Source organism: Dromiciops gliroides, chromosome 1, assembly GCF_019393635.1.
Source record: "Dromiciops gliroides isolate mDroGli1 chromosome 1, mDroGli1.pri, whole genome shotgun sequence".
NCBI classification, from domain to species: Eukaryota; Metazoa; Chordata; class Mammalia; order Microbiotheria; family Microbiotheriidae; genus Dromiciops; species Dromiciops gliroides.
In genome coordinates, this window is record NC_057861.1 from 761,507,369 (window position 1) to 761,524,919 (window position 17,551).

The 17,551-nt window shown below is 51.8% G+C and overlaps 1 protein-coding gene across 1 annotated transcript in view; it reads right to left on the minus strand.

Moving 5' to 3' along the window:
• Positions 1–16,795, minus strand: part of STAC (SH3 and cysteine rich domain) — a 64,888-nt gene extending 48,093 nt beyond the window's left edge. Inside the window, exon 1 of the mRNA XM_043977298.1 lies at positions 16,527–16,795. Coding sequence (XP_043833233.1) covers positions 16,527–16,646 — 120 coding nt within the window. The 5' untranslated portion in view covers positions 16,647–16,795. The remainder of the gene's footprint in view (positions 1–16,526) is intronic.
• Positions 16,796–17,551: the final 756 nt, after the last annotated feature.

The window sequence follows — 17,551 nt, forward strand, 5'->3', positions numbered from 1 at the left end:
GCCCCTGCAAGTGCACACCACGTCTGTCCCTGCCAGCCCAGAGGGGAGTGAACCATATCCACCTTGAAGGCCAAACACAGACGAAGTGGGACTCAGAGGGAAGGCTGGTTCACTGCTCCTCGGCAGAGAGGTGAGCTCAGGAAAGGAAGTAAGCTCAACTATTGAAACACGAGTTTTCCCCGATGTAGTTGATATAACAAGAACCATTTGAGCACAATGGGAATTTTCCATTTGCTTATGCTCAATTTCATCTGTCAGAAAGAAAATTGCACCCAGTTGAACCAAACTGTAGGAATACATAGAGTACACACCGCAAACATCTGCCAGCTACCTGGGCTCACTGTGTATGTTAATCTACAGGGTTATATTTTGCTATTTTGTTTTTGTGATCTCTGTCTGTCTCTATTTATCTCTGCACCTCTCTCTCTCTCTCTCTCTTTTTCACACACACACACACACACACACACACACACACACACACACACACACACACACACACACACACACGAGGTTCCAAACATATCCAAGGATCCTGGCTCAAAAGCACGAAGCAATACATTGAAAAAGAAATATCAAGTGTTGAGGAGAAGCTCGAAATAATAAAGCTGCTTTAGAGAGCTGCAAAAACCAAAGCAAGCCATCACTGAGGAGAAAATGAGCCTGCAGAAAGCCTGGAGAGAGGGCAAGCAAGCTAAGCAAGCTCGAGCATCATGAATGTTTCTAGTTATGGCTGGGCCAGCAGGTCTGTCCCTCCCTATCCTAGCTGCTGGCTGGGAGTGCTGTGAAGAAGGACTTGGCTTTTCTCCTCTCAGTCTTCTTGCTCCAGAAGGTATGGTAAGATTCACAGGTTTTTATGATCACCCCTCCACCCCCTGTCCCCCAAAACTGTAGGAGTGACTCAGGAAAGCAGGAAGGAACTCCACAGTTAACAGAGAGGGTTAGAGAGCCAGGTTTCTACTGGCATGACAGTGGAGGGCTCTGGATGTCTAGACTCATCATCTGCCACAAGGCTAGAAATTGCCAAGTCTTACCATGCCATGAAGACCAAGAATGATCTTCTTTTGGGCACTGCATCGGTGCTTTGGAAGCAGGAAGTGATGGAAGGGCTGCAGCCAATAAGTATAAGCCAAGAACTACCATCCCATTTGAGAGCTATGAAAGTAGCTTTCATTTGGAACTCCTGAGGATCAGACACTTGGACCAGAGATATTTGAGTTCTGGTGGAGCAACATCATTCTGTTCCAACACCCTTGGAGACAAGAATGTGCAGGCTAGGCATTCTACCTGTTCTTCCCTCTACTAGCCTGCTGCCAGTGACAGAAGCGCCCTCCTTCTTGCCCTGCAAAGGTGGGAGTGATACTGGCTCATTTATATCTATGCAACCCCCCAAGCTACATCTTATCTATTCAGTGTCTGTACACATATCTTAAATATGTAACTGTTCTGAGTAGGGGTGGGGCTTCTATTTCTATGGCTTATTTGCTCTTCCCAGGCAACCTTAATATTTAGCAGTTGAAGCCCCCTCCCCCATATGTAGTTGTCAGGCAGTTCTCCTTACAAGCACAAAGATTCACAAGGCTAGAATGGATTTCTTATAATTAAGTGAAATCAAGTAGATGGAAAAAATTCATGCATACCAGTGAACAGCTTTCCTCCCACTCTCCAGAAGAGTCTCAATCATCTCTGATGCACAATCATTCTGGGCTTTTTGGCTTTATCACAACAACCACTGGGAATCAACAAGCATGTATCAGATGCATACCCGGTATCAGATAGTATGCTAAGCACTGGGGAGCTAAAGAATGACCAAACCAATGCCTGCTTTCAAGGAGTTTGCAGTGTAAGGGGGGAGACAGTATGCAAACTGCTCTGCACATACAATATATAAAGGATACACTGGAGATAATCTCAGGGAAGGCCCTGGCATTAAAGGTGACCTGTAATGACTTCTTACAAACAGGAGGTTTTCACTGAAGTTTGAAGGAATCTGGGGGACCCAGGAAGTGGAGAAGAGGAAGGAGAGAGTTCTGGATGTGGAAGAGAACCAGTAAAAATGCCTGGTGTCGAGATATGGAACATCATGATCGAGAAACAAGAAGTCCAGTGTCCCTGCATTGTCTGGAAGGAAGGGGCCAGGCATTGAAGGGCTGGAGGTCATAGGGAGCTGCTAGGAACAGTATGTATCATACCCTAGGAGATGCCAACATGCCCAGCCTGGGGCAGAGAAGCTAAATGGGTTAGAACATCCCAAAGAACACACGAGAGGAATGATCTAACCAACTAGGAGAGAGAGAGAAGCTCTCAGCTCAGACAGTCTCCAGGAGAGCAGGCAGTGGGGAGCAGGGACACAAGGGGGCACCGGCTTCCCCTATGTGTCGCTGCCTCTAGTTGGTCATCCGAGAATTCATGCCTCCCTTTTCTCAGAGGCTGTGATCTCTTAGTCCATCAGGAGGCACGTATGCAATGCAGCACTTTCCTGGCACCCTCACAAAACCTACCCTAGGCTTTAGAGGAAGTGTGGTTACCAACACATGAAACCAGGATAAAACATGTCAAATGGAATGGATCTGCCAGGGTTCTATTTTCTAATGAACCATATGATTAGAGCCAAATGACCACATTGGAATTTTACCACCCAATTAGCAAATGTACTCCATGAAGAAATGGCAGAGAAGGTAGGAAGAGTGATCTGTCCTGGAGTAGACACACTTCTAAAGGCATTTAGGCATCAATAATTAGGATGTGTCCAAGAGATACAGATTTTGTAAGAACAAAAAAGACCCCAGAAGGCGCTTTTACCCAAAAAAGGCAATTGCAAAGACATCAACAAGTACAGGGAGAGCTGCCATCATGGGGAACACCCAAGCCCCTTCACCTGCTCCTCCTCAGGCTGGGATATTCCAGAGTCCACCTGAGATGGCACATTGCTGGGGGAGTCCACTCAGTCCAATCCCTTGAGAAAGTCAATGAACAAGACAGAGGATTCTCCTCTTCCTTCTCTTCCTTGTGTGCCCACGAAGAGCTGGTCAATTGGAGAGGATCACGTTGCTCAGACATCTCCAGTCCATACTTGGTTTGGCCATTTCACTGTCAGATCTTTGTCAATGACCTTTACTTCTTTAGGGCGTCACTTGGTCAGTGCGAAGGTGCTACAGTTGTTCTGCCTGACATGGGAGTGGCAGTGCTGCTGAAACACAGTCCTGCTGAATGGGGAGGGGGCTCATTGTCCCTTCTGAGCCTGGGCCGCTAGGGGGCATGATCGTGGACAGAGTGCTGGACATGGAGTCAGCAAAATCTGAGCGCAAATCTGTCCTCTTGCTAGCTGTGTGACCTTGGATAAGTCATTTTACTCTTGTCTGCCTCAGTTTCCTTATGTGTAAGATGGGGATGATCATAGCACCTACCTCCTAGGGTTGTTGTGAGAATAGAATAGGAGGCTATTAAAAGCCCACCTTGTAAGCCTTAATAGACATGTGAATGTGAATTATGACTTTTGTAGGAGCATCCTTACAGGTTTACAAAGAATGGGCATTTGGTTTGGGTATTTGAATGGAGGTTCTGATGAATGGAGGTTCTGATGAATGGAGGTTCTGGGTCCAGAATTGAACGGGAGGCAGTTTGCAGACCGGATAGCATTTGAGAAATGGTTCGGTATTTTCTCCAGCCCCTGGCTGCTCTGTGAAACAAACCCCGCGTTTTAAACAGGAATGAGCTTCTGGTGATGGCTGAGTCATAGGCCACCACAATGACATGGTGGGGCGCCATGGAGAGATCTGCCCAGCAGCATCAAACGGGCCACAGCCCATGGCCGCGACCTCAGCCATTAGGAGAGCCAGGGTCAGTGATACGTTGGGCCGTCGCAAACCAAGGAGTCAGGGCAATATTCCAACGAATCTCGAGATTCCTCACGGAGACCATGAGTCTAACTGGCTCTCCGAATGTGGAAGCACATCCCACGTCCTTGGGTGCTAGTGGGTCCTGAGCCTTGAACGAAGCACTTTCCCAGCAGTCTGAGTAGCTGTGCTCCCAAAGAGGTGTTGTCATAATGTTGGGCTGGCGCGGTCTCACCAGAGGGGTCCGTGGTAAGGAAACACCAACTGGCCCATCGTGGATGTAGTCAGGGAGGAGAGGACGGCGCTCAGCATCAGGGCAGAGGGGCCCGGCTTCTCAGGCCTCGAGGGAACCTGGAAAGATCTTTTCCCTTCCCGGAGCCTCATCTCTAAGTGGAGGCTGTTTGGACAGGAGGCCACTTTTAACTCTAAGTCCATCTAACAACGCAGGCACCAATTTAGAGGTGGGTCCTGTCGGGCCGTGCCAATGCTTGGGAAGAACACTTTGGGCCCAAATCGGCCACTGTTTCCTGATGTGGCTCCACCAACTCCCCAGAGCAGACGGGGCAGAGGTGCCAGGCCTGAGGGGGCTGCCCCTGGTGGCTGCCCGCCTCTTTACAGATTCCCACAGAACAGGTAGATCTGACGAGTTTGCAGCTGGCACGGGAAATGTCCCCAGATCCGGGAGCATAGACACACCTCTAACTGACTTTTCTTCAGGGCCTTCTCCCTGTCCCAGCTGTTTGGATGGCACCTGTGCCGCCCAGGTGGCTGAGTCCAGGTGGCTGGGCCCAGGTGCCAGGGCTCTGGCTCCTTAATCAGTTGCTGTCCCCAAGGGTTGGGTGTGCACAGAACTGATGAATGACAACAACAATAGCTAACATTAACACAGTGCCTACTATGTTCCAGGCCTATTAGGTGAGTGCTTTCCTAGTATTGACTCATTTGGTCCTCACAACACTCCTAAGGGGTTGTCAGTGTCTACAGGGCAACCATGGGCAGAATAACTTAGTGAGGCCACACTGATTTGGTCCTTGCCTGCAGGTCAGAAGTCCACCTCAGCCTGGCCCTGGCAGGACCAGAGGCCACCCTGGAAGCTGTCTGTGGAATACTCTCTTGGCCATTTGCCAAGACAAAAATAGTGAGAATAAAGAAGCCTGCCCTCCCCCTGCCTCCCCCATCCCAATTTTTTTTTTTTTTTAGTGAGGCAATTGGGGTTAAGTGACTTGCCCAGGGTCACACAGCTAGTAAGTGTTAAGTGTCTGAGGCCGGATTTGAACTCAGGTCCTCCTGACTCCAGGGCCGGTGCACTATCCACTGCGCCACCTAGCTGTCCCCCATCCCAATTTAATATACTAACTAGTGCCCACAACTTTCAAAAGTAAATGAGACATGAGGGCAGCTAGGTGGCACAGTGGATAGAGCACCAGCCCTGGAATCAGGAGGACCTGAGTTCAAATCTGGCCTCAGACACTTGACACTTACTAGCTGTGTGACCTTGGGCAAGTCACTTAGCTCCAACTGGCTCATCAAAAAAAAAAAAAAAGAGAGAGAGAGACGTAAATTCTGGGTTTTGCTTTGATTTTTTTCCTAAGTAAACCATAAAATCCATTGAAGTAGAGAGAACTGGGTTGGCCAGGGTTGGACACAAGTCATTCCCTCAAGGCAGTAAATGCACTGCTTTCAATTGAACCTGTGTACAATCAGCACATTTCTGCTATTTGGGCATCCTTGGGGCATGATGCTACCCTTCACATCCATCTGCTTCATGGACCGTATCTCCCACATTTGGCATTGGGGAGCTCCCTGCTGGCCTCCTGTTGACTGCAGTGCCCTGTCCCTGCCTGCTCCCCACTTTGCCCCATAGAACATACCCAAGGACATTCCCTTGGGGAATCTTCAACAATAGGCCAAGACCCAGTTTTTTCTTGTCATCCCCCAAATAGAACAAATGCTCCCATCTCCCACCACACCAGCCAAATCTCTACCAACTGCGATGATAAATTAGGGAACTCTGACTTCCTGTGATGAATGACAGGACTCTGGCCCCAGGGAGGCACAAGCCAACTAGGCCACAGAGCGAGCCTACTTAAAGATCCTGAATCCCAGTAATTAAACAAACAGACCACGGGAACATCAGTCAGCACGAACTCATTAGGCATTAGCTTTCCATCGGATGGATTGGCATTTTAAACAGGAATAATTAATCAGGCTAGAAAGAGTCCTTCTCTCCACGGTCTGGGGGCCCAGAGGGGGCCATCGTCACCACAAGGTTTCTTCTCCATGAGGAAGCGGACTGATGTTTTTATCAGAAAATGAGCAGCTGTCCTTTCTGCAGATGGTTTTTTCAAAGGTTTGCTGCTTCTTCAGTGTGATTTTTATTTAATCTCCAGGCAAGTTCCTTCCATGGAATTGCATTTCTAGTTTTATAAGTCAAGAGGAAAATATTGTCCAATGCTGAAAAATTTACTTTAGAGCTGACTTTGTGTAGGCACATCTGAAGCATACACCGACTGCCCCTGCACTGGCCTGGGGTGGCTGTCAAGTCTTTCCCAAGGAAATCCCGGCTTAAGTAAACACACCATCAAAACCGGAGCTGGCCTGCTGTCATCAGGCAGGCTTGTTCACTGGTCCTGACTAACTGATTGATGTTTAGAGAGGAGGCTCAAGGGGCAAGGTGGGTCCTACCCAAGTCATGGTCGGAGAGGTTGGCTAGCCATTCAGATTATCCTTGGGGATCCTAGAAGGCTCCACGTTTGGAGAAAATCTCATCCAGACTTCCATAGAGCACTGAGGAAGCCACTCTGCTCTGGGCCCTCAACCTGCCCTCAAAGCCAGCACCACGGAGTTGAGTGTTGCATTAGTCACTCAGACACACAGCTGGAGGGACCCTTCCTATGACACATCTGCCAAGTCATCCTCCAGACTCGAGGAAAGGGAGCCCAGGCCTTCTCAGATACGCTTGGGCAGCTCAGCTCAGACAGTTGGGGCATTTCTCCAGGGTTTAAGCTTCCATGTGCTTTTTCTTCAGTGTTCGCCCATTGCTCCTAGTTTATCTCTCAGATGCCAATAGGAACAAGGTCAATGCCTTGTCCATATGGTGTCCCTTCAAGCAGATGCTGGGTGTTCAAGTTCGGATTGAATCCGACTTGGTCCAGGGGAGATTTGGCCCCAGAATACTGCAGGAAAGGCAGCGAGCTGGACCTGTGGCAGGAAGATCTGCGTTAAAGCTGCCAGCAGACACTAGCTGTCTGACCCTGGGCAGGTCATTTTAGCTCTGCCTGTCTCAGCTTCCTCGTGTAAAACAGAGATCTCCTGGCGTTAAATGATTGAGATGAAAATATTTGGCACAATTGCGCAGTGTAATCTAATCTGATGGCTCATCATCTCAGGGAGAGGGTTTGGGGTGATAGAATTTGGAGCTCAAAACTTTAAAAAAATGTTAGCAAGTGTTTTAACATGTAATGGAGGAGAATAAAATATGTTTTAAGAGAATGGCTTCAAAGCTATTGTACAACAGCCATCTGAAGACAAGGTTACTGTGAGGATCAAATGAGATGTTTTTAAGGTGAGATAATATTTGACCCTTGGCAAACCTGAAAGTGGGGCACAAATGCTAGCACTAGTGAGCAGCTTGAAAGCTGAGCTGTCTCTTAAGGGAAAGAAAGGCAAGTGTTTCGACAGAGGCTGGGGGTGGGACAGTCCTGGACTGGCTGATGGTTGGGTAGCCAGAGCCAGGCCACTGGGCCCCCAGACCTGAACACAAGGGTGATGCAGTGCTCACCAGCAGCCCTCCTGGCTGGCTCTGCCCAGGCTAAGCTAGTCCAAAAGCAGGGAAACAGTTGCTGACACTTCTGGGGTTGGGGAAGAGAAGGTCCTGATTGGGTCAGGGCCTGACCTGAGCACAACTGGGTGGTAGTAGAGGGTCCCCACTGAGAGGCAGAGGGAAATAAGGTCAGTTAGGAAGGCTGGATCGAAATGGCAGAGGGTTTGGAAAACCAGACAAGGAAGCCTGGGCCTGGTGAGGTCGGCTGAAGGAGGGAGAAAGGGCATAGCTGCTCTTGACTAGCTGGGTAAGGCTCCAATGGCATGAGCTCCGGGGGGGAGCACCATGGGCAATTGATGGCAGCCCACCTGTGATGACCCAGGTGGGGTCAGAGTGGCATCTGGGCTTGTCTTCACACAACACACTGAGGGATGGTTTTCAGTCCCAAGAGCTGACCCAAAAAGAGAAAACCATGTGATTATGTGGGCCACCAATGTGGGGCACTGTCTGGGCTCTTTCCTTCTGCAGACAAAGTGACACTCGAGGGGTTGTCGACTTCCTTCTGGAGGAGAAGGCCCCTCGACTCATGGGCTCACGAGGGCTGGGGAAACACTCATGGGAAGGATGGGAGACAGACTTGGGGAGGGTTCTAGGGAAGCCAAGAAGAATCTAACTAGCAGAGAGGGAGGTAGGCGCGAGGAGGTGACACGGAGGGTGAGAGGAAGAAGCAAGACCCTGAACCCTAATTCTCGCTGCTGTTCCTATCCCAGAACAAGGCCCTTAGTGGGCTGGGACCTTGACATTCTGGGCCCAGATTCACATGCCTCACCCCCAGGGGCAGCATGGTTGCCTCCCCGCCATGACCCCTCATAGGCCGGCCTCTTATTAACAAGATACACAGTAGTGTGAGGATTGGAAGAGCAGAGGTGTGCCTGGCATGCGTGCCTGGCACATGTGCCCATGATGTGACAAAGAGCCTAGGGACACTTGTGGGGCCTGATGACTGTTATCCATCCCTGATGACACAAAGGGGGTGTCCACAAATCTGCCAGAAGGAACCCAGAAAGCAGCTTGTGGCATCAGGAAGTCCCGGAATGTCATATGCCATACATGGGGGTGGGGTCAAGGGGCATGGGCATCATTGTTGGCATCTGAAAGTAGAGATATTAGGAGAAAGATGAAGACCTAGCAAGTCAAGCTGTGGCTAAGAAGCTGGAGGTGGAGAAGAGATTCGCATTGGAGATTGTGACTCACTGGGCAGAAAGAATGGGCTTTGGGACTAGGGATGGAGTCCCTCTGTCAAGGACCTGGAAGGGCTTGCTGGTGAGATCTTAAGAGCTATGGACTAAAGAGGGAGGGGGAGGGAGAGAGGCCCTAGATCCAATCAGCAAATCACTACCAAAGGCAGCAATAAGGAGACCCAGGAAGAACCCATTGCAAGGGTTCAGCCATTTACAAGAGAGAAGAACTGGAAAGAGGGGGCAGGGATGATGGCCCATGTGTAAATGCAAATGCCAGACCAAGTCAGGGCCATGCAAGGGGCACTGTGGGATCTCTTTGGCATTGCTGAAATTCAGTAAGGTACGGCCCAGATAAAGGGAGGGCAATAGAGAGGCTGGTCTTGCTCGAGAGGCCCGTTTTAGATGGGACAGGCAGCAAAGTGCCCCCATGCATACACACATGAACACACGTGTGCATACACATGCACACCTGTACATGGTACACACATACATACCTGTACACACATACATGTGCGCACACACATACCTGTGCACGGCACACACACATGTGCACACACTAATCAAATGGATGAGCCTGATGAGGCAGGATAGAAGGGAGGGGAAAACAAAGGAGAGAAAGAAGAGGGATTCCTTCGGGAGTCACTTGTGATGCTGTTCCACCCTCCCTCTGCTTTGTACAGTCTGGCTTCTGGCCTCATCCCTCAGCTGAAAGGACTCCCTGCGAGGTTGCCAGTGCTCTCAGTGGCCGCCCTGTCTGTCTCCTGCATTCAGCACTGCCTGTGGCTCTTTCCCAGAGACTCTCTCATCTTTGGACTCCTGTGCCATTGCTCTCTGGGATCTCCTACCTGTGTGACTATGCCTTCTTAGGCTCCTTGGCTGAATCCCCTCCAACCACGGATGTCCCTTGAGACAGGCTCCGACCTTGGGCCCTTTCCTCTTTTCTCTCTACACTGTTTCCTTTGGGAATCTCTTCAGCTCCCACGAGATCAGGCATCACCTCTATCAGCCCCCTTTGCCTCTTGCCCCCTCCCTCAGCCACCAGGCCCAATCCACGCCCCAGCTCTGTGGGCTCTGCTCCTACACCATCCCTCACATCCCCCCCTTCAGTCTCATTCACCAAATGTTTCTTAAGTGGCTCTGACGTGCGAGGCTTTGTGCCAGGTCTGGGGAGGACAGAGACAAAAAGGAAACACGCACTAGCCTCAGGGAGCTTACACTCTCCTTTCCATCCAGACTTGTAGTCGCAGAATCCTGGGCTTAAAGGGGAAGGGACCTCAAGCACACAGAGTCCAAGTCCTTCATTTGACAGATGAGGAAATAGGAGCAGAGAGGCTGGGACTTGGCAAAGGTCACAGATCCAGTGGGTGCCTAAAGTGGGATTTGAATCCGTGCCTGCCTGGCTCCAAGCCCACTGCTCTGTCCACTTGCACCCCCTAGGGCAGGCCCCATCATATCTGCAGCACAGACAGCCTTTGGGGCAAGTCTTTTCTGGTCCTACATCCACCCACCAGCTCAAGCGGCCTCACAATGAATGCAGGTGAGTGACTCTTACCAAGACAGGGTCCAAAATGTGCTTTAGAATGCAGACACACGCCTGGAGTAAAACTGAAAACAACAAGTTGTAGAAGTGTGTGCACCCATGCAGAGTGACATGCATGGGCACCCCCACACACAACACACATGTACATGCGTGTCCAACGCCACACATTCATGGGTACACACGGGTGCATGCATGCATATGAACCTCAGGTCTGGGCCTGATTTTGGGTGGAACCCATGGGGATTCCTATGTCAATAGACTTCTCTAGACCAAATCCTGTCTTTGTGGTCCCTCCCTTTTACTCTGTGATTCTGTGACCTTGGATCGGCCATGAATGGCAAACTACAGGAAAGCAAGGGTGCAAAGAATTGAATTAAAATGATTTGTTTCACGTAAGAATTGAATATAGTGAATTTTCCTTAAGAAGTCTTTCCTAGGAAGAGCTTGATGTCTGTGTGTTTGTGTGCGTGCATGCTTGTGTGTGGGAGTGTATGTGTGTGTTTGTGTGCACATGTGTGTCTGTATATCTGATCGTGTATGTGACCATGTGTTTCTCTGTGTGTGTGTGTAACATTTATCCTTCTAAATGTGACACAAGGTAAGGAGTCAAGGAGGCCCAGGAGAAAGCCTGATAAAAATCTCGAGATATCTGAAGAGAGAGAACACAGGTTCAGCTGGGGAATCAGGGAGGGCTTCATGGAGGAGATGGACATGAGGCGGGCCACAAAGGAAGAAGGTTTTGGAGAGGCAGAGTTGAGGAGAGGACCTGGGGATGGCAGGTGCAAGAGTGTGAAGGCCAAGAAGGGTGTGTTGAGTTTTGAGAACAACTGCCAATCCGGCTTGGCTGAAATGTGCAATATTTCAAGCAGAACATTAAGGTTGGAAAGGTGGGTTGGTGCCAGGCTGTGGGGCCTTAAATCTTGGCCTAAAGAACTTGAGGCAATGGGGGATTGCTGAAGGTTTTTTGATCGGGGAGTGATGTGATCACTGTGCCTCAGGAACATAATTTTGGAAATGTAAAAGCTGAATTAAGAAGAAGTCGTTTAGAAGGTTATCACAGTAGTCCAAGTGAGAGATAATGGGGGCCTGCCCTGGGGGGTGCAAGTGGACAGAGCAGTGGGCTTGGAGCCAGGCAGGCACGGATTCAAATCCCACTTTAGGCACCCACTGGATCTGTGACCTTTGCCAAGTCCTAGCCTCTCTGCTCCTATTTCCTCATCTGTCAAATGAAGGACTTGGACTCTGTGTGCTTGAGGTCCCTTCCCCTTTAAGCCCAGGATTCTGCGACTACAAGTCTGGATGGAAAGGAGAGTGTAAGCTCCCTGAGGCTAGTGCGTGTTTCCTTTTTGTCTCTGTCCTCCCCAGACCTGGCACAAAGCCTCGCATGTCAGAGCCACTTAAGAAGCATTTGGTGAATGAGACTGAAGGGGGGGATGTGAGGGATGGTGTGGGAGCAGAGCCCACAGAGCTGGGGCGTGGATTGGGCCTGGTGGCTGAGGGAGGGGGCAAGAGGCAAAGGGGGTGTAGAGGCTTTGAAGCTGGCTCCATCAGCAGGAAAGGGGCTTGTGCAGGAGGAGCAGGTTCGGGGGGAAGGTGACGGATTCTACTTCTTCCACTTTGAGTCTGCGGAGCTGGAAGGACCTCGGGATGGTAGAGGGCATCCAGGGGGCAGTTGGAGATGTGGCCATAGAGCTCAGGTCCCAGAACCCCCCTGGGCCCAGGTGGGGCAGTTTCTACCTGGAACTAAGCTTTCCCTGACTTTCCCAGCCACCAGCCCCAAACCATGCTGCAATATGGACCCTGACCCCTTTTACAACAAGAGTGAACACTCCTTGAGGTCAGGACTGGTCTTGTATTTGGATCCCTGGTACTAAGCACAGTGCCCAGAACATAGAAGGTGCTTAATAAAGGATTCTGAATTCTTTCCTTCATTTGTTCCTTCATTAGTCCATCTGTCCATCCATCCATCCATCCATCCATCCATCCATCCATCCATCCATCCATCCATCCATCCATCCATCCATCCATCCATCCATCAATCGATTGACTGATCGATCCATCCAGCCATCCATCCATCCATCCATCTATCCATCCATCCATCCATCAATCGATTGACCGATTGATCCATCCATCCAGCCAGCCATCCATCCATCCATCCATCCATCCATCCATCCATCAATCGATTGACCGATTGATCCAGCCAGCCAGCCATCCAGCAAATGACGAGATGGGTGAAGATGTTGAGATTGTGTTTTCACTAGAGTTTTCCGTGGCACAGGCTTGAGCTCCAAGGCCTTGGCAAAGAGCAGGGGACATTAGGGTCCCTGCCCTGCCCCTGTGCCACACCTTCTTGTCTAGATTCAAAGCCCTGTTGGATGCCGGTCCCTGCCTGCTCAGCCTGTGCACAGACACACCTTTGCCTGGCCCTCTCCTCTGCAGTCTTCTCTCAGTAACCTCTCGCCTGGGCTCACCCCAAGTGAGTTAGCTCACTCCCAGCAGGCGGGTTTACTGCCTTTTGTCTGTCCTTTCACTGCAGAACTTCCCTGATGTCTGTTTCTTGTTTACCGGCCATAGATGCTGGGTGGTTGTTGCAGACTCTCCTTTGTTTGGTCAGTCTCCAGTGGGAGAGGGCCTACCTTAGACTGCCCCCTAGAGGCGTCAGGGCACACGGCCCTTCTCCAGGACCCTACTGTGCCTTGGAGTGGTCCACACCCTCCCTGGAGGGAGAACAGAGGGGCCAGCCCCAGCCCTGGCAATCCAGGGTCCTGCCTGACCCTCCCCCCAGAGGGGATTTCAGAGATGGGCATCCATATTCAGTACACACAGAGGCCAGAAACATTTGTTCAGATAATAGGAGACACAGGGCTATTACACACTCATGTCCTAATTACTGGAATTAATGTCCTTCCCTCCTCTTGGGTTGTAAACTCCTGTGCTAGAGAAGGTGCCTACCCCAATGCCCAGCACGCAGTAGGTGCTTAATCACTGTTTGTGGAACAAACGAATATATGTGCCTGTGAATTTGTCATCGAATTATTGTTTTGGAGCAGAAACAGGCCTCACAGGTCACCTAGCCAAACCTCCTCATTTCACAGAGATAGAAACCAAGGCCCTTAAAGGCAAAATGACTAACCCAAGGTCACACAGCTTGTGACTGTCTGAAGTGGGATTTGAAACCAACTCTTCCTGACTTTGCCAAGCCCAGCACTCTACGCACCAAACCATACGACCTCTGTAAAGTTTGTAAATTCAAGGACCAAGGGCTTTCCTAAGTTTTTACCCATTGCATGAGCAGCTTTCTGAAGCATAGCTTGGGAGTTCAGCCCCTTGGTCATGGGCCTCTTTGCTCTGAAAAAGCCTGGCCCTTGGGCCCCGTCATCTCATCTAGTCATTCACAGTGTTTCCTGCTGAAAACCTCAAGGATCTTCTGAGCCATTTTTTGGATGGCCCAAAGCCAGATAAATAAGCTACTCTCGTGCACATGTGTATAAACACTTGTATATGCCCATAGGTATGTATGTGTAAAGTATTGAAAATGTTGAGCTCTGAATCCACTGAAAAGTCCACAGCCCCCTCCTTTCTTGTGAGCAGCCAGATCATGGCTTTGCTGGCCACAAACTGTGCAGGAGATCCCAAGAAAGCCCTCCTGGCTGAGGCCGGACAGATATCAGCAGAGCCCTGGAGTCTGTTTTTAGAAGGCCACCAGGCCAAACAAACAGGGAAGGCCACCTCAGCCAGCTCGGAGGTCATCCCTTCAGGTTCCAACTAATGATTTCCTGTGGGGACCCCCGAGCTACAAGGATCTCTGGTTCATCCCTGAACTTGCTTTTCTGGAATATTCTCACTGCATAACTGGACGCACACCTGTGTCTGGTAAAGTGAAAGGTGGCCTGGCAGCCTTCCGAAGCCTCCCTGTCTGGTTTGTTTTTATTGTTGTAGAGAGCTGAGACAAGTCTGGGGAACAGCCACCAATCAATCAGACTAAAGCAAGGGACAGACCATGACAAGCCAGGGCTGAGGGATGAAAGGTGGGGGAAGGGGGACAAAAAGAGATGAGGCCTGCCGTGTGTGTGTGTGTGTGTGTGTGTGTGTGTGTGTGTGTGTGTGTGTGTGTGTGTGTGTTAGGGCAGCTAGAAGGCTGTTCGGAATGTTTCATGTAAGAGAAGAAAGGTTTACTCTAGCTGTGTGATGATGGGCAAAGCACTTTAAGGCTCAGTTTTCCTCATCTGTAAAATGGAGCTGCTGCTGCTGACTATATCTGAGTACTTACCCTGCAGGGTTATTGTGAGGCTTTGTGAGCCTTAAAGGACTAGTTCTTATTTCTATTGCTATTCCTCATCTTAAGCTTCAGATAGGCTTGCATGGCAGAAAGCTGCCCACCTCCCAATTTACTCTGTTCCTGCCAAGTAGGACACCAGCCCTAGTTCTGCTTATCGAGGGTGGTTGGACTGGGCCTGTGTCGGCTCAGGAAACCCTGTTGCTCTGGGCAGGATGGTGTGGAAGGGCCCTTTCAGCTGGGGCACCTCCAGCTCCCCCTTTTTAAGTGGTTTCTCATAATCATGATGCTCAAAGGACTGAGCAAAGAACCGAGACTGGCTTTTGCCCCGGCTCCCCCGGCTCTTGGTAGTATGGGGACCGCCGCACATCCTGGGACATGCAGGAGGTCATTGTGACAAGTGTTGTGGGCCCTTCAGGAAGACCTCCTGGAGCCACAAGGCTCTCCCTCATTACTTCTGAGCAGAGATGCCAGTTGGTGTCAGGAAGGAGACTTGGGGCTTCCACAGTTGCCAGCCTGCTCCATCGTGAGACTGAGGCCCATAGAGGAAAAGAAAAAGTATACACAGGGGTGCAGGTGCATACTGTGATATGCTTGATGGTCACATGGTTATACTGGTTACTCTGAGGAGAACAAGACTCCCTGCTACAGTAGCCTGAGTATAACGATGTAAGGGTCAGCGACAATGTAATGGGCACAAGGCAGAGGAGCAGGGCCAATATATGCAGCTGCCCACAGATATGCCCCAGGTTGTGGCTGTTACTGTTTGGCTTAGGTTGGGGGTCGTCAGTTGCAGAAGTAGCCTTAAGTTCTAACCTTCTTCCCTGGCACACAGGGTTACCCAAACTTCTACCAACATGCCTCTAGCCCATCCTCTCCAGCCTAGAACTGCTGAACACATTGAATGAAGGATGAACCTCTCTGCTCCAGGAAGATGGACATTCAGAGCCCCAGGGCCAGAGAGCTGCCAGGGCCAGACTGACTACCTAGCTTAGCTCTTCTCACTGTCCCTGTCACAGTCCAATTCTCGGGTCTCCCAGCCCAGTATGACCCAGAAAACCGCCAGCACACTCCCTGCTGCTCTCAGCACACATGCACAGGGATAGCAAAAACCCTTTGGGGGCAATTCCGTTCCAAATCAAGTGTCCTTTCATGCTTATTCAACTAGATAAGGGAGAGCCATTGGAAATGGGTCGCATATGTTGGGCTGGATGGAAAGCGTGTGGGAGCAAGAATCGAGCATCAAACTGGGATCGGCCCAGGTGAGCCAGGGCTTTCTCAAACGGATCTACCTGTGCCCCACCCAACACTGGGGAATTGGGTTTATGTCAGACCCTTGAGATCAGTGCCGTGGCAGCCCTGGTGAGAGCCTGACTGGATCATGCTGTCCACACCCCGCCCCAACCGGTCCCCAGGACATGGGACCAGGCTCGCTCCACTCACTGGCTGGGGTGGGGGATGTAGCGGGAGGAAAGACAAGGAGGGGAGAGGAAGGGACGGGACAGCAGAAGAGGAGACAAGAGAGAAAAGGATACGATAGGAGAGCAAAGGAGAGAAGAAAAAGAGGGAGGAGGACAGGAGAGCAGAGGAGAAAAAGAAGGGAAAGGAGAAGAGAAGGAAAGATGAGTGATAAGGCGAAGAGAGGTAAAAGGGAGAAGGGAGAGAAAGAGGAGAGAGGGGGAAGAGAGAGAGGGAGAGAGAGAGGGAGGGAAAGAGAGAGAGAGAAAGAGAGAGAGAGAGAGAGAGAGAGAGAGAGAGAGAGAGAGAGAGAGAGAGAGAGAGAGAGAGAGAGAGAAAGGGGGAGAGAGAGAAAGGGGGAGAGAGAGGAGTGGAGAGTGGGGGAGATGGCAGGAAGAGGCGAGGCCGTGAGTACCTTGGATTCCTGGCTGGGGGTCGATGCTGGGGACGGAGGGCGATCAGCGCTGCTGTCGTCCTGGTTTTCTTTATTCAGTTCCTGCCCCGAGTCCTCCCGGTGGCTGCTCGGAGGAATCATCCTACCGGGCGAGGGAAGCACCGGGCGAGGGAATCGGCGCTCCCTGGGCCTCGGCTGCCTGGCTCCCGTCCCTTCGCCGGCTTCCCAAAGCCCCGAAACTCTGCTCTCAGTTTGAATCAGCGAGCAGGCTGGGCGGCTCTGACGTTGGGGCCCGGGCCCCCTCCCTGCCAGCTCTTTCCCACTCACGTTTCTTCCTCCTTAATATCTCCTCCCTCCCCGCGCCCCTCCCTTCTCCCGAGCGCCCTGCCCCCTTCGCCCTCGCCCCCGGGAGGAGGGCCCCGGGCCCCGGCTGCCGGCTCGCTCCCGGGCCGCGGTGGCGGCGCTTCAGGTCCCCTCCGGCCGCTGGCCGGCGTAGCCCGGCTTGCCCGCGGTTCTGCCTGGCATCCTAGCGGATCCCGGTGATCCGGGCGAGCGGAGCCAGAAGCGGGCAGGGCTGCTCCCACACCCTGGGCGGGCCCCCTGGGAGGGTGGCACGGAGGGAGCCAGGCAGGGTGGCACGGCCCAGGGAGCCGGGCAGGGAGGCACGGAGGGAGCCGGGCACGGCTGCTCCCACACCCCGGGAGGGCCCCCTGGGAGGGAGCCGGGCAGGGCGGCACGGAGGCACAGACATGGGGGTTCCTGCGGACTGGAGCGCCTTGCTTGGGCTGTCGCAGTCGCTGGGGGAAGCCCGGAGCAGACGTGCTTGGGACGCGTGAGCCCGGGAGCATCTCTGCCCGGGGGGAGGGAGGGCGGGCGACACACAGGCAGGCGGTGGCCGGGGCCTGCGTCCGGCCCGGGGCCGCCGGGGAACGCGCTTCTCGATGAAGGGATGTGAAGGCAGGAAGACAGCGAAGAGACGCTCAGACTTTTCGAGGTGCAGGGACCTGGGCGCTCCTTCCGCCCAGCGCCTTCGTTTCACAGATGGG